The sequence below is a fragment of the Leptodactylus fuscus genome, chromosome 10, assembly GCF_031893055.1.
Source record: "Leptodactylus fuscus isolate aLepFus1 chromosome 10, aLepFus1.hap2, whole genome shotgun sequence".
Classification (NCBI taxonomy): domain Eukaryota; kingdom Metazoa; phylum Chordata; class Amphibia; order Anura; family Leptodactylidae; genus Leptodactylus; species Leptodactylus fuscus.
Window position 1 is genome coordinate 59,303,253 of NC_134274.1, and position 27,324 is coordinate 59,330,576.

Sequence of the window (27,324 nt, forward strand, 5' to 3'; positions counted from 1 at the left end):
GGATTGGAATTCCTTCTAGTATGTATATCAAATAAATTAATACTAGACATATAAGAGGCATTAGTCAGGGAATTTCTTTTTCATTCCAATTGGTAAGATTACAGGCTTCTTCAATTACCGAACCACTGTTACGTGGCCAAATCCGAATTATACAGTTAGCACATGTATCATTAGCCAGATTGCTTATTACCATCTGCATCTACCTGTACTTGTCCAATTTGTACCTCAATAAAGCAGCTGCTGTTTGAGATCTGGGCTAACATTAGCGGTTTTACTCTAGAGGCATCCTAATATGCGTCTTGGAAATGTGGCTGCAGCTTGTTGAAGCCTATTATGGATTCTGGTAATATTTACATGAATTGTTCTTGTTTGTTTTATACACTTGTTTCTATGCCCATTGCCAAAAAAAGATTTTATGTCCATCTGTGAAATTCTCCTACGTCTTATACAACTGCTTACAAATAGATGTTTGTATCCTGTTACCGCAGAAACTATGATATCGCATTTAATGAGATCAACATATAGATCAGGTATCAGCAACCGAAAATTACGATACATGAAGGGAAAGTGTAACTAGTTATTAATCTATGGACACCAAAGAAAAAGGAAGTAAGCCTGGGGCCCATGTGGCGTGAATGTTGTGGTTTGGTAACAGCAGAAAGGCTATGGTTTTACCATCCCTGCAAAGTGAATGGAATTCTATTGCATACTCCTCTGGCACCCAGCCACGTACCGTCAATGCTGCCAGTGCACTGGATTCAGTGCATTGTCCGCTTTCTAGCAGTATATAATACCGCCGATGCCAGAAGATGAGAAAGATCTTCTTTAAGAGAAGAAGTATAAGTGGTTTTCTATTCCAGGTGCACAGCATATGAATAAGGCTGCAGTCATATATGTATGTATATCTGTATGTTGTATTATTATAGAGAAAGATATCACTGTATTCATGTAAGACTATGGTATGTATGCTATAATACATGAGTAACAGGGCAACAGACACAGCAGCTGCTAAGGAGCCCAAAAATGAAGTGGACCTGTTTCCACTGAGAGAGGGTACAATTAGAGATAACTATGGAACATGGAAGGAGAGCTGGAAAACTGAATGTGTCTCCATTATTTTACTGGGACATAGTAACGTCTGCATGTGACATTATTAGAATTACTTTCTTCATATGCAGTAATGTCACAGTGTGCAGACAGATCTGTTTCTGAGTGCATTATCCCTGTACTGTACTATCACGTGTGTATTATGCCTGTACTGTGATATCACTGTGTGCATTATCCCTGTACTGTACTATCACGTATGTATTATGCCTGTACTGTGATATCACTGTGTGCATTATCCCTGTACTGTACTATCACGTGTGTTTTATGCCTGTACTGTGATATCACTGTGTGCATTATTCCAGTACTACCGTGTTTCCCAGAAAATAAGACAGTGTCTTATATTAAATTGTCGCCTTAAATATAGGACCTGTCTTATTTTCGAGGGATATCTTATTACAACCGGCAGTCATGCCGGCACTTTCTTAGTGGAGCGTCAGCATGACTGCTGGTTGTAGGTAGTGTAGGGGAGGGGGGAAGGTATCATACTTACCTTTCCCTTCTTCCTAGTAGCGTTGGTGCTGCTGTTCGTCCCGGCAGTGGTGGGCGGGGCTTAGTGATGTTTCGGGGGGGGGGGGCTTAGCGGAGATTTCGTGGGTGGGGCTTGGTGATCTCCACTTCACTGACACAGCAGCCGTGCTCTGTGCTCCGTGTGCACAGGAAAGTCGGCTGCTGCCTCTTCTGTATGGCGGCTGCTGCCTCTGGGATGAGCTGGGAGAGCTCATCCTAGAGCAGCACGGACAGCAAAGGCAGCAGCCGGCTTTGCTGTGCACACGGAGCACAGAGCACGGCTGCTGTGTCAGTGAAGTGGGGATCGCCAAGCCCCGCCCACGAAAGCTTCGCTAAGCCTCGCCCACCACTGCCAGGCATGCCTTATTTTAAGGGGGTGCCTTATATTAGGCAAGTTAACAGAACCCCCCTTCCCCGCATGCCTTACTTTTGGGGGTGTCTTACTATCACATGTGTGTATTATGCCTTTACTGTGCCATCATTTGTATGCATTATTCTTGTACTGTAACATCACTGTTACAGTACATGGCGGGGCCTCGTGGCGAACTTTTGACCGACCGACCCCTTCACCCCCATTCCTGCATGCACTATTATGCCCCATAGTTGCCCCTGAACACAATATTATGCCCCATAGTGCCCCAGCACACAGTATTATTGCCCCATAGTGGCTCCTACACACAGTATTATTGCCTCATTGTGGACACCCATTATCCCTGTACTTTGCCATCACTGTGTGCATTATTTCTAAACTGTGCCATCAATGTGTGCATTATCCTGTACTGTGCCATCAATGTGTGCATTATCCTGTACTGTGCCATCACTGTGTGCATTATCCTGTACTGTAACATCACTGTGTGCATTATCCTGTACTGTGACATCACTGTGTGCATTATCCTGTACTGTGCCATCACTGTGTGCATTATCCTGTACTGTGCCATCACTGTGTGCATTATCCTGTACTGTGCCATCACTGTGTGCATTATTCCTGTACTGTGCCATCACTGTGTGCATTATTCCTGTACAGTGACATCACTGTGTATATTATCTCTGTACTGTGCCATCACTGTGTGTATTTATCCTGTACTGTGCCATCACTGTGTGCATTATCCTGTACAGTGACATCACTGTGTGTATTATCCCTATACTGTGACATCACTGTGTGTATTATCCCTGTACTGCGACATCACTGTGTATATTAGCTCTGTACTGTGCCATCACTGTGTGCATTATTCCTGTACTGTGACATCACTGTGTATATTATCTCTGTACTGTGTCATCACTGTGTGCATTATCCTGTACAGTGACATCACTGTGTGTGTTATCCCTATACTGTGACATCACTGTGTGTATTATCCCTGTACTGTGCCATCACTGTGTGTATTATCCTGTACTGTGCCATCACTGTGTGCATTATTCCTGTACTGTGCCATCACTGTGTGCTTTATCTGTACTGTGCCATCACTGTGTGCATTATTCCTGTACTGTGACATCACTGTGTGCTTTATCCTGTACTGTGACATCACTGTGTGCATTATTCCTTTACTGTGCCAACACTGTGTGCATTATTCCTGTACTGTGCCATCACTGTGTGCATTATCCTGTACTGTGACATCACTGTGTGCATTATCCTGTACTGTGACATCACTGTGTGCATTATTCCTGTACTGTGACATCACTGTGTGCATTATCCTGTACTGTGACATCACTGTGTGCATTATTCCTGTACTGTGCCATCACTGTGTGCATTATTCCTGTACTGTGACATCACTGTGTGCATTATCCTGCACTGTGCCATCACTGTGTGCATTATTCCTGTACTGTGACATCACTGTGTGCATTATCCTGTACTGTGACATCACTGTGTGCATTATCCTGTACTGTGCCATCACTGTGTGCATTATTCCTGTACTGTGACATCACTGTGTGCATTATCCCTGTACTGTGACATCACTGTGTGCATTATCCTGTACTGTGACATCACCGTGTGCATTATCCCAGTATTCTTGCAATTATATAGCAAAAGTTAAAATTTGGATTGAAATGCTTTTTATTCAACTCCACCTCAAAGGAAATATTCTATATCTTTAAAGGTAACAACAGATTGTTATGGTCACATCTACATCACAATAGTTCATTCTATTGGTCCATCACAGGCCCAGAAGAATGGAATAATAGTCTAAAGACGGAAATGAATAGATGCTGAGGGTCTCCATTGACTGTAATAGGGTCTGTCCCCTGAAATCGCCAGACTTGCAAAATTATTGACAGATCGGGCTAGAGACACAGACGTGAACTCAGACAGATTTCATTATTTACATCAAATTTCTAATAAAAATACATATTTTAAAGGGGCCACACGGTGGCTCAGTGGTTAGCACTGCAGCCTTGCAGCACTGGAGTCCTGGTGTTTAAAGAGGACCTTTCACCACTTTTGGGCACATGCAGTGTTATATACTGCTGGAAAGCTGACAGTGCGCTGAATTCAGCGCACTGTCGGCTTTCCCGATCTGTGCCCGGTGTAAAGAGCTTACGGTGCCGGTACCGTAGTGCTCTATGGTCAGAAGGGCGTTTCTGACCATTAGCCAGAGACGTCCTTCTGCCTCGTGGCGCCTATCGCGCTGTGCTGTGGAGCGGGGAGGAACGCCCCCTCCCTCTGCTCACACAGCTCGTCCATAGACGAGCATTATCAGGAGCGGGAGGGGGGAGTTCCTCCCCGCTCCACAGCACAGCGTGATTGGCGCCGCGAGGCAGAAGGACGTCTCTGGCTAATGGTCAGAAACGCCCTTCTGACCATAGAGCACTACGGTACCGGCACCGTAAGCTCTTTACACCGGGCACAGATCGGGAAAGCCGACAGTGCGCTGAATTCAGCGCACTGTCAGCTTTCCAGCAGTATATAACACTGCATGTGCCCGGATATGGTGAAAGGTCCTCTTTAAATCCCGCCAGGGCAAAAAACCATCTACAAGGAGTTTGTATGTTCTCCCCGTGTTTGCATGGATTTCCATCCCATATTCCAAAAAAAAACAAACCAAACCAAACCAAAACAAAACATACTGATAGGGAAAAATGTACATTGTGATCTCTATGTGGGGCTCACAATCTACATTTAAAAAACAAACAAACAAAAAAAACATATTTTTTTAAATTAGAATATAAAAAATACAAGGAGGATGTATATGTAACCAATATGGCCACCACCCACGGAAAAAAAAAATACATAGCTACATTATAAAAAAAAATAAAAAAAAGACTATTAAACACACTATTCATCACTGACATACATAAAGGAGTTTTCCAGGCCTAATTAACCGATGACCTATCCTTACAATAGATCACCGACTGAAGATCAGCAGGGGTCCCTGAAACAGAACTCTGCACCAAGAGGCCAATGCTTTCAGGGGAGCACTGTGGCTTCATCTCCAAGTGCAGTGCCATATATCTGTCTAATCTGAGTGGGACTTAGCTGTAAACAGGCCAGGTGATTACTGAACATGATATCCCATGGCCAGACCTTCAGGGGACCCTGGTCTGGACTCCGCTGATCTTCAATGAAAAATAAGTCAATCAATAAGTCCAAAAAAAGCAAACAAACCCAGATCTAGTGCAGCTAACCATTTAAAGGGAGTGGGTTAAATATTTAATTTTAGTTTCACAAGACAAAGATACAGTGTAAACTAAACCCTCATTCACTAAATATACTCTTTATAGCACAATAAAAAACATGTATAATTGTATTTTTCAAAAATCCCTAGACTTCACATTACACCGCTGTAGTCAGAGGATAGGAGGGTGTTATGGAAATTGACGCCGCTGGCAGTTTTTGCTATCTTAATGAGCAATTAAAGAGTTTATCTGCAAATATGTGTTCTGAATTATGTGCCAGGGCCACTGGCAAATAAATTGTATCTTACAGCCACTTTTCAGACTCTATGATATACCATGGTTTAAATGTACATTAGATTATCATTCCCTAGACTGTGCCGCTATTACCATCCCAGAAATTGTAGGATCAAAACAGTAATGGTTATCTGGAAGACATTCAACACTGCAAAGCGTACAATAAGTGCAAAATGAAGACCCTCTGAAAAATAAAAGTGTCACAATTTAGATGACGTTAGCGCTTTTATTCCAGGCTCCTACTATTTCTCCATTTACATGGCGGAAATGTATTGCGTTTTTTCCCGCAGCGCTTTTCATGGAATACCGTATATACTCGAGTATATAACTAAAGTCTTTTTCATCTGAACCTTTCTTCAGTAAAACATGAATTTGCTTTGTAAATCTAGAAATAAAAAAAGTATCTAACCTTGTTTGGGTAAATTAAGGATTTGTCTCACAATAACTAATACATTAAAAAGTTTACAATTGTATGCTAAATGACCAATTATGCTTAATAGCAGCCGCGATAATAAGATTTTAGTCGAATATAATTTAATTTTCATCTTCTTCAGACTGAAGCGGTTTTAAATAAACATTTGATATTTCACTAGTAAAGACCATGGTCTCATTCATATTTATATTCCTTCTGGAAAGACCTTAATCACAAAAGAAGGAGAACAAGAAAAAGTTTAACAAACCCAGCAAATATTAAAAAGGAACATTATCACAGGCAATGTCAAAAGAAGATAAAAGGATAAGACTGTCTGGACAAGGATGGAAAAAAAAAGAAAAAGAAACACAAAGTAGGAAAAGCTGTTAATGTGCTATGTGGTATACAAAGTGGCCCAGATTTACTATTGGGGTTACAACTAGACATTGGCATAAACATGGAGCATCTTTGACACATCTTGGCTGCAATGTTTCACATCCAGTTTGGGCTACATTTTCCACTTTCAAGACATGTAGGTGTTGAATTTTTGAAAAAGAGGGCATAAACGTGCCACAATGCAGAAAAATGAGATTTTTCTTTTTGATTTTTTTTTTTTTTTTTTTTTTTTGGGGGGGGGGTACCCGTTCCATTTCTGGTGAAACAGATAGACATCCAACAGAATAAGGCGACACTTGTAGTGGCAAGTGATCTAATGTGTGGTCTTAAAGGCTTGTTCCAGTTCCTGCTCCAGTCTCTGCCTCCCTTTCAAAACAATCATGATGGAATCTGCTGCAAAATCTGTAGCAGATTCTGCCATGTGAATGGAGCCTTAGAGGTTTATCAATGACGTGGAACAAGATTGCTAATATATTTTTCCAGCTTACTTTGTATAATCATTATTATGGCTTGGAAGGCGACTGAGAAACATGAATTCGCATGCTGGCATCAATTACGTAAAGAAATATTTTTTATAAACAAAACGTATTCTTCTAAATTTGAGAAGATTTAATGGCTTTAGTTAGAGATGTCTGAGACTGCTGAATAAGTTTCTTTCCTGACGGCTGATGGGAAATGATAGTGTGTGTGGGCTGTAGATGGCTATTATTGGATATGGCAGTTGACAATGTACATTCTGTATACTGTTCTATGATTGTAATAATTGCACCTCTGCTGCTTCGCCCTATACGTACTGCTCCATTCTGATTTTGTCCAACACCAAACTAACTGTTGTGTTTATTGTATTAAAAATTGAAATAAAACCTTTAAAACGGCATCCAGGATTAGAATATACAGATTTGCATTTGAAGCTGTTCTACCAAACGCCATGTCCGTTTGCAGGGTACATTATGTTTCCAAAGCATGTCTGAAGAAGTTTTTGATTTCTGCACGCTCCTAAAATGCCTCTCAAGTCACTTAAATGGTATATTGAAGAACACTCTTTACTGCTTCCAAGCAGTGAAAGTACAGACATTGAGATGAGAGCTGCTTCATCCTGAACACTTCTGGACATGTAGAAAAGAAAATGTGCCTACAGTGCTTTTAAAAATAGATACTAACATTCAAGATAGTCTACCACCTACCGGCAGAAATGGTTTCCTAGCTTGTGATCTCCAAAACAAGTAAGAGAAACCTAATGCAGCGATTTCACCTATTAGAGAAATGACCCTAATCATTTAGTCTTTCACAGCGGGACAACCCTTGCTGACACTGTGTGCCAGCCTACGATACGTGAGAGGTACAAGCTGCAGGGTACCAGTCATTCCACACATAAACATAATAGGGCTCGTCTTTCTTCTTTTGACTGCAAGGAACACAGAAAAAGCAGCATACTTGTAAAAGTGTTGCCTGAGATTCTTACAATCTCAGAACACTCATAATACTGCTGGGAAAAAAATCCTTCAAATATACTTATACTATGAATTCTGTTAAGAGCTATAGAGTCAGAGTTGTGGGTTCAGAGCCGAGACTCAGAGTTGGAAAAAAAGTTAGATTCCAACTTAAAAATAGTAACATAGTAAACAAGGTTGGCTGAAGACTATCGAGTTCAACCTATAAACCTACAATGTTGATCCAGGCAAAAAAAAAAACCATATGGATAAGTTCACATGGGGTATTCTGGTCAGGATTTTGAGGCCGTATCCGCCTCAAAATACTGACCAAAAAGACGGATCCCATTCAATCAATGGAAGCCGGTCAGTTCTTTTTTCCGGGAGCCGCTTGTTCCGGCTCCTAGAAAAAAGAAGCAAAACGCTCATTTCTTCAGGCATCGTGACATCCGCCTGAAGATGCTCCCTCCCGACTAGGCCTGTTCATTTGGGCCTTATCCAGAGCAGAGGACGTGACTGGATGTCGATGCACTGCACCGGCATCCAGTCGCACCTATAAGTATATCGGTCCAGAACCTAAGGCAGCCTCTGCCTCAGGTTCCCGGACCAGAAAACCCCATGTGAACTTACCCCAAGACTGAAGCATCTGCCCCATGTCAGGGGAAAAAGATTCCTTCCTGTGTCCAAATCTGGCAATCAGTATAAAAACCCTGGATCAAGGCTGCCAGCCATTTATGAAAGTGTTGGAGTTGGATTAGGGCTGTATAAAAAAGAATAAAAATAATAATAAGAAAAAAAAAAAAAGTTAGGAGGATTCCGAGGACTGGCCTACCAACTCCACAGCCCTGTCTGCAACAGTATTATATTTATATCCAGAATACCTATTTTGATGAGGTATAAATAAGAGATGGCCTAAACCAAGCAACATTAGATTTTTCTTAGTGGAAGTTCAGTACCAGATTTACATCCCAGGAGCCTCAAGCATATGTACAGCAGATCACTCTTGTGTGCTCTTTACAAGATTAGGGAAAGATCACCTACCCCCTACAGGATTGCCCCCCTACCCCCCTGGGTGTTCTCCTCTCTATACCACAGTACCTAACGGGGTTTGAAATCCCCCCCCCCGCCAAAAAAAAAAAAATCACCTAACCAATCTCCCACCACTTCGGGCAGGTAACCACCGCAGCCAATCCCTGACTTTAGCAGGGAAAATTACTCACCCTTGCTCCAGATGGTACTATAGGAATGTGCATAATGTCCTACAGATAAATCCATCTGTGAACGGCACAAGTTCACAGCACCATCACAGCATGAAGATGAATGCTCTCCTCTACTCTCTTTTACGATGCGGACATGGTAAAGTAATTTCCTTTGCAATTCTGTTGTGCTTGACAAGGAGAATGTTACATTGCAGGCCCATTCATTGATAAAGTGAATCATTTCTACATATATATTGTTCTCCCTTACCCTAAATCTTGTGTCTCCCCTAGCTGCATTGCACCGAATTGCTAAATATATATGCATATATCTATCTACAGGTGTGTATATATATATATATATATATATATATATATATATATATATATATATATATGGATGGATCTAACTACATTGGCTTATAGAGTTAAAGTAAATGAAAAGGACTCACCTCGAGCTTAAGTACATCATGTTGGAGCTTACGCTGAAACTCTAAGAAGTTCTTAATTGTTAGCTTCCCCTTCAAGTCTGCTCCAAAGAAATAGGTGGTAAGAGCGGAGCTGAATCCAGTTTTTAGTGTGTTCCCAGTAGTGGATCTATCTCGATGGCGCATGCCCATACTGGTCTGGGAACGAATAATGCTTTGTACCTGGAAAAAAAAAAAAAAAAACAGATATGCAATTTTGGTTATACAAAATTAAGAGCCTAAGGAAAGGACATGGGACGTCACAGGTGACATATATGAGTGATATTCCGGTTTCTTTCCTTAGGCTGCTGATTGGCCTCAGCGGTCACATTAGCCAAGGACTTCCACCAGAAGAAGCACCGGAACGCTGATGAACCAGACAGCGGCAGGGAGCTACTATGCAAAATAGCTGAAAAGGTCTTGAGTGGCATTTCTGTTTGCAATCCGAACCTGCAGTGATGTATTACTGTATTCTATTCACTTGTAAGGGGGTGGCAGAGATAAATTGCACTTTGAACTGAACGTTATGTATACAGTTTGCGATTTTGAGCTATAAATAGAGATGAGCGAACACTAAAATGTTCGAGGTTCGAAATTCGATTCGAACAGCCGCTCAATGTTCGTGTGTTCGAATGGGTTTCGAACCCCATTATAGTCTATGGGGAACAGATACTCGTTAAGGGGGAAACCCAAATCCGTGTCTGGAGGGTCACCAAGTCCACTATGACACCCCAGGAAATGATGCCAACACCTCTGGAATGACACTGGGACAGCAGGGGAAGCATGTCTGGGGGCATCTAACACACCAAAGACCCTCTATTACCCCAACATCACAGCCTAACAACTACACACTTTACACACTCAATACCACATCTCTGACAGTAGGAAAACACCTTGAAACATGTGTATTTGGCACTTGCAGTGAGGAGAGCTTGTCACCAGCAGTGAATTTGGCCCTTGTAGTAAGTTGAGGTTGGCACCAACATTTGTTTTGAAAATCAGGGTGGATTGAGCCTCTAACCAGCAGAGTTTGGGCAAATTCATGGTGGAGGGAGCCTCTAAACACCCCAGTTTGGGCAAATTCATGGTGGAGGGAGCCTCTAAAAACCCCAGTTTGGACCAATTCATGGTGGAGGGAGCCTCTAACCAGCCCAGTGTGGGCAAATTCATGGTGGAGGGAGCCTCTAAAAAACCCAGTTTGGACCAATTCATGGTGGAGGGAGCCTCTAACCAGCCCAGTTTGGGCAAATTCATGGTGAAGGGAGCCTCTAAAAAACCCAGTTTGGACCAATTCATGGTGGAGGGAGCCTCTAACCAGCCCAGTTTGGACCAATTAATGGTGGAGGGAGCCGCTAAACAGCCCAGTTTGGACCAATTCATGGTGGAGGGAGCCTCTAAAAACCCCAGTTTGGACCAATTCATGGTGGAGGGAGCCTCTAAAAAACGCAGTTTGGACCAATTCATGGTGGAGGGAGCCTCTAACCAGCCCAGTTTGGACCAATTAATGGTGGAGGGAGCCTCTAACCAGCCCAGTTTGGACCAATTAATGGTGGAGGGAGCCTCTAACCAGCCCAGTTTGGGCAAATTCATGGTGGAGGGAGCCTCTAAACAGCCCAGTTTGGACCAATTCATGGTGGAGGGAGCCTCTAAAAAACCCAGTTTGGACCAATTCATGGTGGAGGGAGCCTCTAAACAGCCCAGTTTGGGCAAATTCATGGTGGAGGGAGCCTCTAACCAGCCCAGTTTGGACCAATTCATGGTGGAGGGAGCCTCTAACCAGCCCAGTTTGGGCAAATTCATGGTGGAGGGAGCCTCTAAACAGCCCAGTTTGGACCAATTCATGGTGGAGGGAGCCTCTAAAAAACCCAGTTTGGACCAATTCATGGTGGAGGGAGCCTCTAAACAGCCCAGTTTGGGCAAATTCATGGTGGAGGGAGCCTCTAACCAGCCCAGTTTGGACGAATTAATGGTGGAGGGAGCCTCTAAACAGCCAAGTTTTGGGAAATTCATGGTGGAGGGAGCCTCTAACCAGCCCAGTTTGGACCAATTCATGGTGGAGGGAGCCTCTAAACAGCCCAGTTTGGGCAAACTCATGGTGGAGGGAGCCTCTAAAAAACCCAGTTTGGACCAATTCATGGTGGAGGGAGCCTCTAACCAGCCCAGTTTGGACCAATTAATGGTGGAGGGAGCCTCTAAACAGCCAAGTTTGGACCAATTCATGGTGGAGGGAGCCTCTAAAAACCCCAGTTTGGACCAATTCATGGTGGAGGGAGCCTCTAACCAGCCTAGTTTGGGCAAATTCATGGTGGAGGGAGCCTCTAAACAGCCCAGTTTGGGCAAATTCACGGTGGAGGGAGCCTCTAACCAGCCCAGTTTGGACCAATTAATGGTGGAGGGAGCCGCTAAACAGCCCAGTTTGGACCAATTCATGGTGGAGGGAGCCTCTAAAAACCCCAGTTTGGACCAATTCATGGTGGAGGGAGCCTCTAAAAACCCCAGTTTGGACCAATTCATGGTGGAGGGAGCCTCTAAAAAACCCAGTTTGGACCAATTCATGGTGGAGGGAGCCTCTAACCAGCCCAGTTTGGGCAAATTCATGGTGGAGGGAGCCTCTAAACAGCCCAGTTTGGGCAAATTCATGGTGGAGGGAGCCTCTAACCAGCCCAGTTTGGGCAAATTCATGGTGGAGGGAGCCTCTAAACAGCCCAGTTTGGGCAAATTCATGGTGGAGGGAGCCTCTAAAAACCCCAGTTTGGACCAATTCATGGTGGAGGGAGCCTCTAAAAACCCCAGTTTGGACCAATTCATGGTGGAGGGAGCCTCTAAAAAACCCAGTTTGGACCAATTCATGGTGGAGGGAGCCTCTAAACAGCCCAGTTTGGGCAAATTCATGGTGGAGGGAGCCTCTAAAAACCCCAGTTTGGACCAATTCATGGTGGAGGGAGCCTCTAAAAACCCCAGTTTGGACCAATTCATGGTGGAGGGAGCCTCTAAAAACCCCAGTTTGGACCAATTCATGGTGGAGGGAGCCTCTAAAAAACCCAGTTTGGACCAATTCATGGTGGAGGGAGCCTCTAACCAGCCCAGTTTGGACCAATTCATGGTGGAGGGAGCCTCTAAAAACCCCAGTTTGGACCAATTCATGGTGGAGGGAGCCTCTAAAAACCCCAATTTGGACCAATTCATGGTGGAGGGAGCCTCTAACCAGCCCAGTTTGGACCAATTAATGGTGGAGGGAGCCTCTAACCAGCCCAGTTTGGGCAAATTCATGGTGGAGGGAGCCTCTAAACAGCCCAGTTTGGACCAATTCATGGTGGAGGGAGCCTCTAAAAAACCCAGTTTGGACCAATTCATGGTGGAGGGAGCCTCTAAAAACCCCAATTTGGACCAATTCATGGTGGAGGGAGCCTCTAACCAGCCCAGTTTGGACCAATTAATGGTGGAGGGAGCCTCTAACCAGCCCAGTTTGGGCAAATTCATGGTGGAGGGAGCCTCTAAACAGCCCAGTTTGGACCAATTCATGGTGGAGGGAGCCTCTAAAAAACCCAGTTTGGACCAATTCATGGTGGAGGGAGCCTCTAAACAGCCCAGTTTGGGCAAATTCATGGTGGAGGGAGCCTCTAACCAGCCCAGTTTGGACCAATTCATGGTGGAGGGAGCCTCTAACCAGCCCAGTTTGGGCAAATTCATGGTGGAGGGAGCCTCTAAACAGCCCAGTTTGGACCAATTCATGGTGGAGGGAGCCTCTAAAAAACCCAGTTTGGACCAATTCATGGTGGAGGGAGCCTCTAAACAGCCCAGTTTGGGCAAATTCATGGTGGAGGGAGCCTCTAACCAGCCCAGTTTGGACCAATTAATGGTGGAGGGAGCCTCTAAACAGCCAAGTTTTGGGAAATTCATGGTGGAGGGAGCCTCTAACCAGCCCAGTTTGGGCAAATTCATGGTGGAGGGAGCCTCTAAAAAACCCAGTTTGGACCAATTCATGGTGGAGGGAGCCTCTAACCAGCCCAGTTTGGACCAATTAATGGTGGAGGGAGCCTCTAAACAGCCAAGTTTGGACCAATTCATGGTGGAGGGAGCCTCTAAAAACCCCAGTTTGGACCAATTCATGGTGGAGGGAGCCTCTAACCAGCCCAGTTTGGGCAAATTCATGGTGGAGGGAGCCTCTAAACAGCCCAGTTTGGGCAAATTCATGGTGGAGGGAGCCTCTAACCAGCCCAGTTTGGACCAATTAATGGTGGAGGGAGCCGCTAAACAGCCCAGTTTGGACCAATTCATGGTGGAGGGAGCCTCTAAAAACCCCAGTTTGGACCAATTCATGGTAGAGGGAGCCTCTAAAAAACCCAGTTTGGACCAATTCATGGTGGAGGGAGCCTCTAACCAGCCCAGTTTGGACCAATTAATGGTGGAGGGAGCCTCTAAACAGCCAAGTTTGGACCAATTCATGGTGGAGGGAGCCTCTAAAAACCCCAGTTTGGACCAATTCATGGTGGAGGGAGCCTCTAACCAGCCCAGTTTGGGAAAATTCATGGTGGAGGGAGCCTCTAAACAGCCCAGTTTGGGCAAATTCATGGTGGAGGGAGCCTCTAAACAGCCCAGTTTGGGCAAATTCATGGTGGAGGGAGCCTCTAAAAACCCCAGTTTGGACCAATTCATGGTGGAGGGAGCCTCTAAAAACCCCAGTTTGGACCAATTCATGGTGGAGGGAGCCTCTAAAAAACCCAGTTTGGACCAATTCATGGTGGAGGGAGCCTCTAACCAGCCCAGTTTGGGCAAATTCATGGTGGAGGGAGCCTCTAAACAGCCCAGTTTGGGCAAATTCATGGTGGAGGGAGCCTCTAAACAGCCCAGTTTGGGCAAATTCATGGTGGAGGGAGCCTCTAAAAACCCCAGTTTGGACCAATTCATGGTGGAGGGAGCCTCTAAAAACCCCAGTTTGGACCAATTCATGGTGGAGGGAGCCTCTAAAAAACCCAGTTTGGACCAATTCATGGTGGAGGGAGCCTCTAAACAGCCCAGTTTGGGCAAATTCATGGTGGAGGGAGCCTCTAAAAACCCCAGTTTGGACCAATTCATGGTGGAGGGAGCCTCTAAAAACCCCAGTTTGGACCAATTCATGGTGGAGGGAGCCTCTAAAAACCCCAGTTTGGACCAATTCATGGTGGAGGGAGCCTCTAAAAAACCCAGTTTGGACCAATTCATGGTGGAGGGAGCCTCTAACCAGCCCAGTTTGGACCAATTCATGGTGGAGGGAGCCTCTAAAAACCCCAGTTTGGACCAATTCATGGTGGAGGGAGCCTCTAAACAGCCCAGTTTGGACCAATTCATGGTGGAGGGAGCCTCTAAACAGCCCAGTTTTGGCAAATTCATGGTGGAGGGAGCCTCTAAAAACCCCAGTTTGGACCAATTCATGGTGGAGGGAGCCTCTAACCAGCCCAGTTTGGGCAAATTCATGGTGGAGGGAGCCTCTAACCAGCAGAGTTGTGGGAAAGCAGGGTGGAGGGAGCCTCTAACCAGCAGAGTTGGTGGAAATCAGGGTGGAGGGAGCCTCTAACCAGCAGAGTTGGGGGAAATCATGTTGGAGGGAGCCTAGTATTAGCAGAATTGTGCAACGCTTATGGTGGATGAGTATGAGGATGCGGAGGAATTGGAGAGGTTGAGTACAGACATGGAGTTTCATGTTGGGGTGCTTTACACAGGTGGGCACAAAAATGAAGGCTCTATCCAGTGGTGGTTCATTTTTATCAAAGTGAGCCGGTCGGCACTCTCAGCTGACAGACGGGTGCGCTTGTCAGTGATGATGCCACCGGCTGCACTGAACACCCTCTCAGATAGGACGCTGGCGGCAGGACAGGACAGCACCTCCAAGGCATATAGGGCAAGTTCAAGCCACAGGTCCAACTTCGACACCCAATACGTGTAGGGCGCAGAGGGGTCGGAGAGGACAGGGCTGTGGTCGGAAAGGTATTCCCGCAACATGCGCCTATACTTCTCACGCCTGGTGACACTAGGACCCTCCGTGGCGGCACTTTGGCGAGGGGGTGCCATCAAGGTGTCCCAGACCTTAGACAGTGTGCCCCTCGTTTGTGTGGACCGGTGAGAACTTGGTTGCCTACTGGAGGAACTGCCCTCCCTGCCGCCAACGTCACATGCTGGAAACATCTCCATCATATTCTGCACCAATTGCCTGTGGCAAGCATTGATGCGATTGGCCCTCCCCTCTACCGGAATAAAAGACGAGATGTTGTTTTTATACCGGGGGTCAAGGATAGCAAAGATCCAGTACTGGTTGTCCTCCATGATTTTGACAATACGCTTGTCGGTTGTAAAGCACCCCAACATGAACTCAGCCATGTCTGCCACAGTGTTAGTTGGCATGACTCCTCTGGCCCCACCGGAAAGTTCAATCTCCATTTCCTCCTCATCCTCCATGTCTACCCATCCGCGCTGCAACAATGGGACGATTCGAAGTTGCCCGGAAGCCTCCTGTATCACCATCACATCATCGGACAACTCTTCTTCCTCCTCCTCCTCCTCCTCCATTAAACGCAGTGAAGCGGACAGATGTGTGGACCTACTCTCCAGCTGTGACGGATCGGATGCTATCCCTAACTCCTCTGTGTGATCTGAGTTATCCCTGATGTCAATCAGGGATTCTCTCAGAACACACAAGAGCGGGATTGTAAGGCTCACCATCGCATCCTCAGAGCTCACCCTCCTTGTGGACTCCTCAAAGACCCGTAGGATGTCACAAAGGTCTCTCATCCATGGCCACTCATGGATGTGAAACTGAGGCAGCTGACTTTGTGGCACCCTAGGGTTTTGTAGCTGGTATTCCATCAAAGGTCTCTGCTGCTCAACCACTCTATTCAACATCTGAAACGTTGAGTTCCAGCGTGTGGGGACGTCGCACAAAAGCCGGTGTTGTGGCACATGCAGGCGTTGCTGGAGAGATTTTAAGCTAGCAGCGGCTACTGTCGACTTGCGAAAGTGGGCGCACATGCGCCGCACTTTCACCAGTAGCTCTGGAACATTGGGGTAGCTCTTTAGGAAACGTTGCACCACTAGGTTGAAGACGTGGGCCAGGCATGGAACATGTTGGAGTCCGGCAAGCTCCAGAGCTGCTACCAGGTTCCGGCCGTTATCACAAACGACCATGCCTGGGCCCAGGTGCAGCGGCTCAAACCATATTGCCGTCTCATCGAGGAGGGCATCCCTCACCTCGGAGGCAGTGTGCTCTCTGTCCCCCAAGCTGATCAGCTTCAGCACAGCCTGCTGACGTCTACCAACGCCAGTGCTGCAATGTTTCCAACTCGTAGCTGGGGTCAATCTAACAGCGGAGGAGGAGGCGGTGGCGGAGGCGGTGGAGGAGGCGGTAGAGGAGGAGGAGGAGGGGGGTGTTCTTCTCGTGTCCCTGCCAGGAATGTTAGGCGGGGAGACGAGGTACACCGGGCCAGTTTGGGAAGCAGTCCCAGCCTCAACTACATTCACCCAGTGTGCCGTCAGTGAAATGTAGCGTCCCTGTCCGCATGCACTTGTCCACGCGTCGGTGGTCAAGTGGACCTTTGTGCAAAGCGCGGAACTAAGGGCCCGCCTGATGTTGACTGACACGTGCTGGTGCAAGGCGGGGACGGCACACCGGGAGAAGTAGTGACGGCTAGGGACGGCATAGAGAGGTGCCGCAGTTGCCATCAGGTCCAGGAAGGCGGGAGTTTCAACAAGCCGGAACGCCAACATCTCCTGGGCCAGCAGTTTAGCGATGTTGGCGTTCAAGGCTTGCGCGTGTGGGTGGTTAGCAGTGTATTTCTGCCGCAGCTCCAATGTCTGAGAGATGGTGGGTTGTTGTAAAGAAACGCCTGATGGTGCCTTTGATGGTGCAGGAGAAGGAGATAAGACAGGACCAGGGGAGGATGAGGTAGAAGTCAACAAAGTGGCGGAGGCAGATGAAGTGGTGTCCTGGCTCGTCCTCTGGAGTGCATCGCCAGCACAGTCAGCAGTGGCAGTGGCAGAGGCAGTGGCAGAGGCAGTGGCAGTGGCGTGAACGGCAGGTGGCCTTTGTCCTGCCGTTGCTGCCTGCCACTGATTCCAGTGCTTGGATTCCAAATGACGGCGCATTGAAGTGGTGGACAGGTTGCTCTTCTCAGAGCCCCTAATCAATTTCGAGAGGCAAATTGTGCAGACAACACTATATCTGTCCTCGGCGCATTCCTTGAAAAAACTCCACACCTTCGAGAAACGTGCCCTCGAGGTGGGAGTTTTTCGGGGCTGGGTACGAACTGGAACATCTTGGGAGATTCCGGGTGTGGCCTGGCTTCGCCTAAGCTGCTGACCTCTGCCTCTGCCTCTAGCTACCCTTTTTGGTGCTGCACCTGCCTCAACATCCACACTACTTTCCCCGCTTGACATCCCCCCTGTCCAGGTCGGGTCAGTGTCCTCATCATCCACCACTTCCTCTTCCAACTCCTGTCTCATCTCCTCCTCCCGCACAATGCGCCGGTCAACTGGATGCCCTGACGGCAACTGCGTCACATCATCGTCGATGAGGGTGGGTTGCTGGTCATCCACCACCAAATCGAACGGAGATGGAGGAGACTCTAGTGTTTGAGCATCTGGACACAGATGCTCCTCTGTTAGGTTCGTGGAATCGTGACGTGGAGAGGCAGGTTGAGGGACAATGAAAGGAGCGGAGAACAGCTCTGGGGAGCAGGGACAGTTTGGGTTATTGTTCTGTAAAGCTTCGGAATTTTGGGAGGAAGGAAGACAAGACTGTTGGGTAATAGGAGGAGAGGAGGCAGAGTCTGACTGGCTGCTGGACAATGTGCTGTAAGCGTTCTCTGACAGCCATTGCAAGACCTGTTCCTGGTTCTCGGGCCTACTAAGGTTTGTACCCTGCAGTTTAGTTAATGTGGCAAGCAACCCTGGCACTGTGGAGTGGCGCAATGCTTGCTGCCCCACAGGAGTAGGCACGGGACGCCCTGTGGCTTCACTGCTACCTTGCTCCCCAGAACCATTCCCCCGACCTCGCCCACGGCCTCGTCCACGTCCCTTTCTGGGAGCCTTGCGCATTTTGAATTCCTAGTTAGAAATTGGCACTGTATACCAGTAGTAAAAATTGTGGGTGCACGTAACCCCAATATATTCTTTGAATTACCAGTCAGAAACTGGCACTATATGGCAGTAGCAAGAAATGAGGGAATTTGTATTCCCAATATATTCTTTGAATTCCCAGTCAGACAATGGCACTGTATACCAGTAGTAAAAATTGTGGGTGCACGTAACCCCAATATATTCTTTGAATTACCAGTCAGAAACTGGCACTATATGGCAGTAGCAAGAAATGAGGGTATTTGTATTCCCAATATATTCTTTGAATTCCCAGTCAGACAATGGCACTGTATACCAGTAGTAAAAATTGTGGGTGCACGTAACCCCAATATATTCTTTGAATTACCAGTCAGAAACTGGCACTATATGGCAGTAGCAAGAAATGAGGGTATTTGTATTCCCAATATATTCTTTGAATTCCCAGTCAGACAATGGCACTGTATACCAGTAGTAAAAATTGTGGGTGCACGTAACCCCAATATATTCTTTGAATTCCCAGTCAGACACTGGCACTATATGGCAGTAGCAAGAAATGAGGGTATTTGTATTCCCAATATATTCTTTGAATTCCCAGTCAGACAATGGCACTGTATACCAGTAGTAAAAATTGTGGGTGCACGTAACCCCAATATATTCTTTGAATTCCCAGTCAGACACTGGCACTATATGGCAGTAGCAAGAAATGAGGGTATTTGTATTCCCAATATATTCTTTGAATTCCCAGTCAGACAATGGCACTGTATACCAGTAGTAAAAATTGTGGGTGCACGTAACCCCAATATATTCTTTGAATTCCCAGTCAGACACTGGCACTATATGGCAGTAGCAAGAAATGAGGGTATTTGTATTCCCAATATATTCTTTGAATTCCCAGTCAGACAATGGCACTGTATACCAGTAGTAAAAATTGTGGGTGCACGTAACCCCAATATATTCTTTGAATTACCAGTCAGAAACTGGCACTATATGGCAGTAGCAAGAAATGAGGGTATTTGTATTCCCAATATATTCTTTGAATTCCCAGTCAGACAATGGCACTGTATACCAGTAGTAAAAATTGTGGGTGCACGTAACCCCAATATATTCTTTGAATTACCAGTCAGAAACTGGCACTATATGGCAGTAGCAAGAAATGAGGGTATTTGTATTCCCAATATATTCTTTGAATTCCCAGTCAGACAATGGCACTGTATACCAGTAGTAAAAATTGTGGGTGCACGTAACCCCAATATATTCTTTGAATTCCCAGTCAGACACTGGCACTATATGGCAGTAGCAAGAAATGAGGGTATTTGTATTCCCAATATATTCTTTGAATTCCCAGTCAGACAATGGCACTGTATACCAGTAGTAAAAATTGTGGGTGCACGTAACCCCAATATATTCTTTGAATTCCCAGTCAGACACTGGCACTATATGGCAGTAGCAAGAAATGAGGGTATTTGTATTCCCAATATATTCTTTGAATTCCCAGTCAGACAATGGCACTGTATACCAGTAGTAAAAATTGTGGGTGCACGTAACCCCAATATATTCTTTGAATTACCAGTCAGAAACTGGCACTATATGGCAGTAGCAAGAAATGAGGGTATTTGTATTCCCAATATATTCTTTGAATTCCCAGTCAGACAATGGCACTGTATACCAGTAGTAAAAATTGTGGGTGCACGTAACCACAATATATTCTTTGAATTACCAGTCAGACACTGGCACTATATGGCAGTAGCAAGAAATGAGGGTATTTGTATTCCCAATATATTCTTTGAATTCCCAGTCAGACAATGGCACTGTATACCAGTAGTAAAAATTGTGGGTGCACGTAACCCCAATATATTCTTTGAATTCCCAGTCAGACACTGGCACTATATGGCAGTAGCAAGAAATGAGGGTATTTGTATTCCCAATATATTCTTTGAATTCCCAGTCAGACAATGGCACTGTATACCAGTAGTAAAAATTGTGGGTGCACGTAACCCCAATATATTCTTTGAATTCCCAGTCAGACACTGGCACTATATGGCAGTAGCAAGAAATGAGGGTATTTGTATTCCCAATATATTCTTTGAATTCCCAGTCAGACAATGGCACTGTATACCAGTAGTAAAAATTGTGGGTGCACGTAACCACAATATATTCTTTGAATTACCAGTCAGAAACTGGCACTATATGGCAGTAGCAAGAAATGAGGGTATTTATAACCCCAATATATTCTTTGAATTCCCAGTCAGACAATGGCACTGTATACCAGTAGTAAAAATTGTGGGTGCACGTAACCCCAATATATTCTTTGAATTCCCAGTCAGACACTGGCACTATATGGCAGTAGCAAGAAATGAGGGTATTTGTATTCCCAATATATTCTTTGAATTCCCAGTCAGACAATGGCACTGTATACCAGTAGTAAAAATTGTGGGTGCACGTAACCCCAATATATTCTTTGAATTCCCAGTCAGACACTGGCACTATATGGCAGTAGCAAGAAATGAGGGTATTTGTATTCCCAATATATTCTTTGAATTCCCAGTCAGACAATGGCACTGTATACCAGTAGTAAAAATTGTGGGTGCACGTAACCCCAATATATTCTTTGAATTCCCAGTCAGACACTGGCACTATATGGCAGTAGCAAGAAATGAGGGTATTTGTATTCCCAATATATTCTTTGAATTCCCAGTCAGACAATGGCACTGTATACCAGTAGTAAAAATTGTGGGTGCACGTAACCCCAATATATTCTTTGAATTCCCAGTCAGACACTGGCACTATATGGCAGTAGCAAGAAATGAGGGTATTTGTATTCCCAATATATTCTTTGAATTCCCAGTCAGACAATGGCACTGTATACCAGTAGTAAAAATTGTGGGTGCACGTAACCCCAATATATTCTTTGAATTACCAGTCAGAAACTGGCACTATATGGCAGTAGCAAGAAATGAGGGTATTTGTATTCCCAATATATTCTTTGAATTCCCAGTCAGACAATGGCACTGTATACCAGTAGTAAAAATTGTGGGTGCACGTAACCCCAATATATTCTTTGAATTCCCAGTCAGACACTGGCACTATATGGCAGTAGCAAGAAATGAGGGTATTTGTATTCCCAATATATTCTTTGAATTCCCAGTCAGACAATGGCACTGTATACCAGTAGTAAAAATTGTGGGTGCACGTAACCCCAATATATTCTTTGAATTCCCAGTCAGACACTGGCACTATATGGCAGTAACAAGAAATGAGGGTATTTGTATTCCCAATATATTCTTTGAATTCCCAGTCAGACAATGGCACTGTATACCAGTAGTAAAAATTGTGGGTGCACGTAACCCCAATATATTCTTTGAATTACCAGTCAGAAACTGGCACTATATGGCAGTAGCAAGAAATGAGGGTATTTGTATTCCCAATATATTCTTTGAATTCCCAGTCAGACAATGGCACTGTATACCAGTAGTAAAAATTGTGGGTGCACGTAACCCCAATATATTCTTTGAATTACCAGTCAGAAACTGGCACTATATGGCAGTAGCAAGAAATGAGGGTATTTGTATTCCCAATATATTCTTTGAATTCCCAGTCAGACAATGGCACTGTATACCAGTAGTAAAAATTGTGGGTGCACGTAACCCCAATATATTCTTTGAATTACCAGTCAGAAACTGGCACTATATGGCAGTAGCAAGAAATGAGGGTATTTGTATTCCCAATATATTCTTTGAATTCCCAGTCAGACAATGGCACTGTATACCAGTAGTAAAAATTGTGGGTGCACGTAACCCCAATATATTCTTTGAATTCCCAGTCAGAAACTGGCACTATATGGCAGTAGCAAGAAATGAGGGTATTTATAACCCCAATATATTCTTTGAATTCCCAGTCAGACAATGGCACTGTATACCAGTAGTAAAAATTGTGGGTGCACGTAACCCCAATATATTCTTTGAATTACCAGTCAGAAACTGGCACTATATGGCAGTAGCAAGAAATGAGGGTATTTGTATTCCCAATATATTCTTTGAATTCCCAGTCAGACAATGGCACTGTATACCAGTAGTAAAAATTGTGGGTGCACGTAACCACAATATATTCTTTGAATTACCAGTCAGAAACTGGCACTATATGGCAGTAGCAAGAAATGAGGGTATTTATAACCCCAATATATTCTTTGAATTCTCAGTCAGACAATGGCACTGTATACCAGTAGTAAAAATTGTGGGTGTATATAGCCCCAATTCTATTGCTAGGGGACTTGCAGGGTATTTCTGGGGTGAAGGTGGGGGGGCACACCGTTGGAACGGGTATCGGGGTATATATCGGGTATACGGGAATACACTGACAGTGTATTCCATTCAGGATCCTGGGAAAGCTGGGTTGTGGCGATTGAGCCCGTCAGTGCCACGTTACACTGACAAGCTTCTCCCTGGAATTTAGCTCTTACAAGAGCTGTTGTGGTTGTCTTCTCCTTCCTATCCTAGCCTGTCCCTGCCTACCCAGAATCTAAGCCCTAGCTAGCTGGACGGAAACCTCCGTCCTCGGTGAATTGCAAGCTCAGAATGACGCGAACCTGGGCGGCGCTGTTCTTTTAAATTAGAGGTCACATGTTTTCGGCAGCCAATGGGTTTTGCCTACTTTTCTCAACGTCACCGGTGTCGTAGTTCCTGTCCCACCTACCCTGCGCTGTTATTGGAGCAAAAAAGGCGCCAGGGAAGGTGGGAGGGGAATCGAGTAATGGCGCACTTTACCACGCGGTGTTCGATTCGATTCGAACATGCCCAACAGCCTAATATCCGATTGAACATGAGTTCGATAGAACACTGTTCGCTCATCTCTAGCTATAAACACTTTTTCTTGCAGGTGCTGTGTCCTTTTTGTGGTTTTACATTACCAGCAGACATTATCTTCAATGGCTTCTTGTCATGGTTTGTGATGCCGAGTGTGCCAAAGACTATGTATGTATGGTATCATTAGCGGAAAGGAAAATAATGGCTCCACATGCAGCAATGTATAAAGAAGATATGATCATTACCATTCAAATATATGCAGTAAAAAGTAAAAAACAAACAAACAATATTTCAGTGGTGAAAGCTATGCAGACTATGCCAACTTTTTGAAGAGACCATCCAGTGATCTTGCAGATACAAGGTACTGGCAAGACATCTATGGGAATGACAAATCCATTTCAGGATTTTGATGTTTAATTCAGAAACGCAGGAATTTGCTATACTCTATTTTATATTGGGATTGCAAACCTTGTCATCAAACAAACCAACTCCATTGGGAATTCTGCTTAAAGGCTAGAAAAGGTGAAAATACAGTGCACATAAAGCATCAAAGCTTATATAATATGTGAGGTGATATATAGTGCAGTCAAGTAGAGGTCAATAAACATATCTAACTAATCCACACACACAACAAATCTTTTTACTTTACGGTCCCATTATAAAAGCTAATATTATTTAGTATAGTGTTAATATAATATATGGCGGTGTCGTGGTTTACAGATGAAGCAGCACAAGTAGGCTTAATCGTGTCCCAGTAATACTCTGCCAACAGCAATTCGCTCCCGATATGCTATCATCTATCTTAGGATGTAACGGAGAAGGGCACTTTGATAAGATACATTTCTATTTCAAGATCACATATGGTTTTTTCATCTCTATATTATTAATACTATGTAAAACGATTTTTTCTGCTTTTGCAAGTACAAATCCATTAAGTTCAAAGGGTTTGTATAGGATTAGAACTAGTATTTTACCCTTCCTCTAACTGGAGGATTTATACAATGTCCTAGATTTACTATTATGGATATTACTAGACATCTTGGCTTATCTTGGCACATCTAGTCTGGGATAAAAATTTTCAACATGCTACGTGTGTGTGTATTCTTAGTTAAAGGGGGGATTGTCTTAACTAAACCCTGATGTGACAACAATGCGCTGCTGAACAATTCTGGCTCAAACTAAACCATCTAAGGATACTACGATAAATCTGATGTACTTTCAATACAATGCCTGACTAAATTTTACACCAAAATTGATTAATAAGTCTACCTGTAACAGAGGTTTTACTACAGATTCTGGTACAAAGTTTTACACCAGCTCTATAGCACAGTACTTACAGAAAATGGACATGGCAAGTTTGAAGGACGCTGGACAGAGGTGTTGGTGGTGGGGGGGGGGATGCAGATCTTGCACTGGTTGAGATGGGATTTGCTGCATACAGGTACTGGAAACTACTGAAGTCAAAAATGCTATATGTAAACAACTCTGCTTCATGGCGGTGGATGTGAGAGAGCCAACAGAGTGCCAAAATTACATTTAAGGTATCTGGTATCTGGGTAGGGGTGTGATGGGGTTGGTTCAAGAACCCGGTCGACTTGTTTTATGAAGTGTTTAGATCATCAGAAAAACTAACAAATATGCCTAATATTTACAAAGTTCCCTGTTCTATTTGATCATAATAGTATAGCCAATACAATGTAGCATCTAGGGGAAAAAGTGTCAAAAAGATCATCTGTGTCAAAACCATAATGGGATTTTGTGTACTCACTGTAAAATTCTTTTCTCTTTGTATTCACTGGTGGACACAGCACCATGGGTATAGACCTGGTCATAGTGCTGTGTGCTCCAGTGAAATAAGAGAGAACATACATTTTACCAGAGATAAAACAGGTTCCTGTGGCTTAATGTGGTTCTAAAGTCTTCAAAGTCACCTCCTGTCTATTGACTGTTCAGCCCAGGCTTTATACAGCAACTCTTGCACACATTGCAGCATTTTCTCTTTCCACTTTTAACGCTTACATAGTGGGGTAATGGAAGGCACTCAGATGATATCCTGATGTCATCAGAACGAATTTTGCAAAGAGAAAAAAAAATAACCCTTTGATCCCCACTCGGCCTGCACAATAATTCATGTGCATGGAGCCATACATAGCAAATGACTAAGTCTGTAACCTGTGTTTCACATGGGTTCCCTTTTGCAAACAACCTATACCGTATTTTTCGGACTATAAGACGCACTTTTTTTCCCCAAAATTTGGGGGGAAAAGAAGGGTGCGTCTTATAGTCTGAATGTGGCCGCCCGGCATCCGCTTTAATAGAGAGGCGGAAGCCGGCAAGGAATAGACACCGGGGCCTGAGACATCGCTACGTTCCTCTGCCCTGCATGAAGCCAGCAGCGGCAGCGGCGATGCTATTCCGCTCCTCCCCCCGCTGGCTTCAGGCAGGGCAGAGGAGCGATGTCTCAGGCCCCGGCACCTGTGCCAGCGTCTATCCCTCGCCCGGCATCCGCCTCTCTAGTACAGCGGATGCCGGGTCAGTATCGGTGGCCCCTTCTCCCCCGGGGCCGGTCCCCACCGGCCCCGTACCTCTGAAGTTGCAGGCCGGCTCCTGCGCGGCGATATCGCAGGAGCCGACCTGTTCGGGTGACAGCCGGGAGCCTAATGAGGCTCCCAGGCCTGTCACGGCTATATTAGTATTGCGGCTGGTCTCTATGACCAGCCGTAATACTAATAGACAGAATGTCCCATAGACGGCAATACAGTTGTATTGCCGTCTATGGGACTTGCAATCAAGTGACCGCAGGTTCAAGCCCCCGGGGGGGAATAAAATAGTAAAAAAAAAAAAAAAAAAAAAAAAAAAAAAAAAGCTTTAAAAATATATAATAAAAATATGAAATAAATAAAAGTTCTAAATCACCTCCTGTTTTTTTTTTTTTTTCAATACAAGGTGATCTAAGAAATAGACATTCCCCAAAATGGTATAACTAAAAAGTACATCTGGCCCCGCAAAAAAAAAACACTCTATGCATCCCCGTACAGCTGCAGGGTCACCTGTCAATGTGGCCTTGCAGCTGTTGCAAAACTACAACTCCCATATATTAAATATTTTACCAGTTTTTGCTTCAAATTTTTTTTTCCCTATTTTCCTCCTCTAAAACCTAGGTGCGTCTTATAGTCCAAATTACGTCTTATAGTCCAAAATACGGTACATATAACCCTTTAAACACTGACAATAAATTCTTGGGCCTGCCCTAAAAATCTGATGGCGCACTATGCCCAGTGTTTTAAGTCATATAATGAACTCTGCAGAAACATAAATTTCATTGAACTTGAACTTTCCTGGACTTAAAATGTAACTCAGCATCAGTGCTAGAAGTACACGTTTCATTTGTATTCTGTACTCCCACTACATCATAAAGGGCCATGTTTTTATAAGGTTTAAGTGCTTTCTTCTATGCTCAAGATCTACCAAAAGCACCACATGCTGGGCTATTGCTGCCATTGAAAGTGATGGAACCCCACGCAGAGGCTCCAAATGGCAATGTATACAGAGCCTAAAGAAATCTTAAAATAAATAATACTAAAGAGAAGGTTTAAGTATTCTGATGGATAGCTCGGTTACAATCTGCAGACTCGGCTTGTATAAACCACATTCTCTGCAGCACAGTGTTTAAATAAAAGGCTAAAAATAATGTGCACGGACATTGTCACGTAATGGCTGAAACTATAGCCGAGCGGTCCTAAAATGGAAACAGACACTACATGATACAGCGGTAAATCATCCTGGCTATATTATTCTTCTGAAATGCAGAGTTATCCTCGCTGTGCTTAAAACGTGTATATCAGTAAGGCTTGGCTAAGTGTGCAAGTGTTCTCAAAAGTGAGAGGGGAATAAGCTGGTGCCAGACACTTCTAGTGGCTGCTTATCTAACTTGACAACAAGAGAGTTTGATATGTCTAAATCCAATTTCCCAACCTTTCTCTTCCCTGCCATATCTCATCAGTACACCCCCCAAATGCAACAGAT

General features: G+C 44.7%; 1 protein-coding gene across 2 annotated transcripts in view; it reads right to left on the reverse strand.

Moving 5' to 3' along the window:
* The window catches only part of MICU1 (mitochondrial calcium uptake 1), a 200,186-nt gene that overhangs the window by 69,915 nt on the left and 102,947 nt on the right, over positions 1-27,324 (reverse strand). For both annotated transcript variants that reach the window (XM_075258233.1, XM_075258232.1), the window contains one exon: positions 9,401-9,598. In XM_075258233.1, coding sequence (XP_075114334.1) covers positions 9,401-9,598 — 198 coding nt within the window. The remainder of the gene's footprint in view (positions 1-9,400; positions 9,599-27,324) is intronic.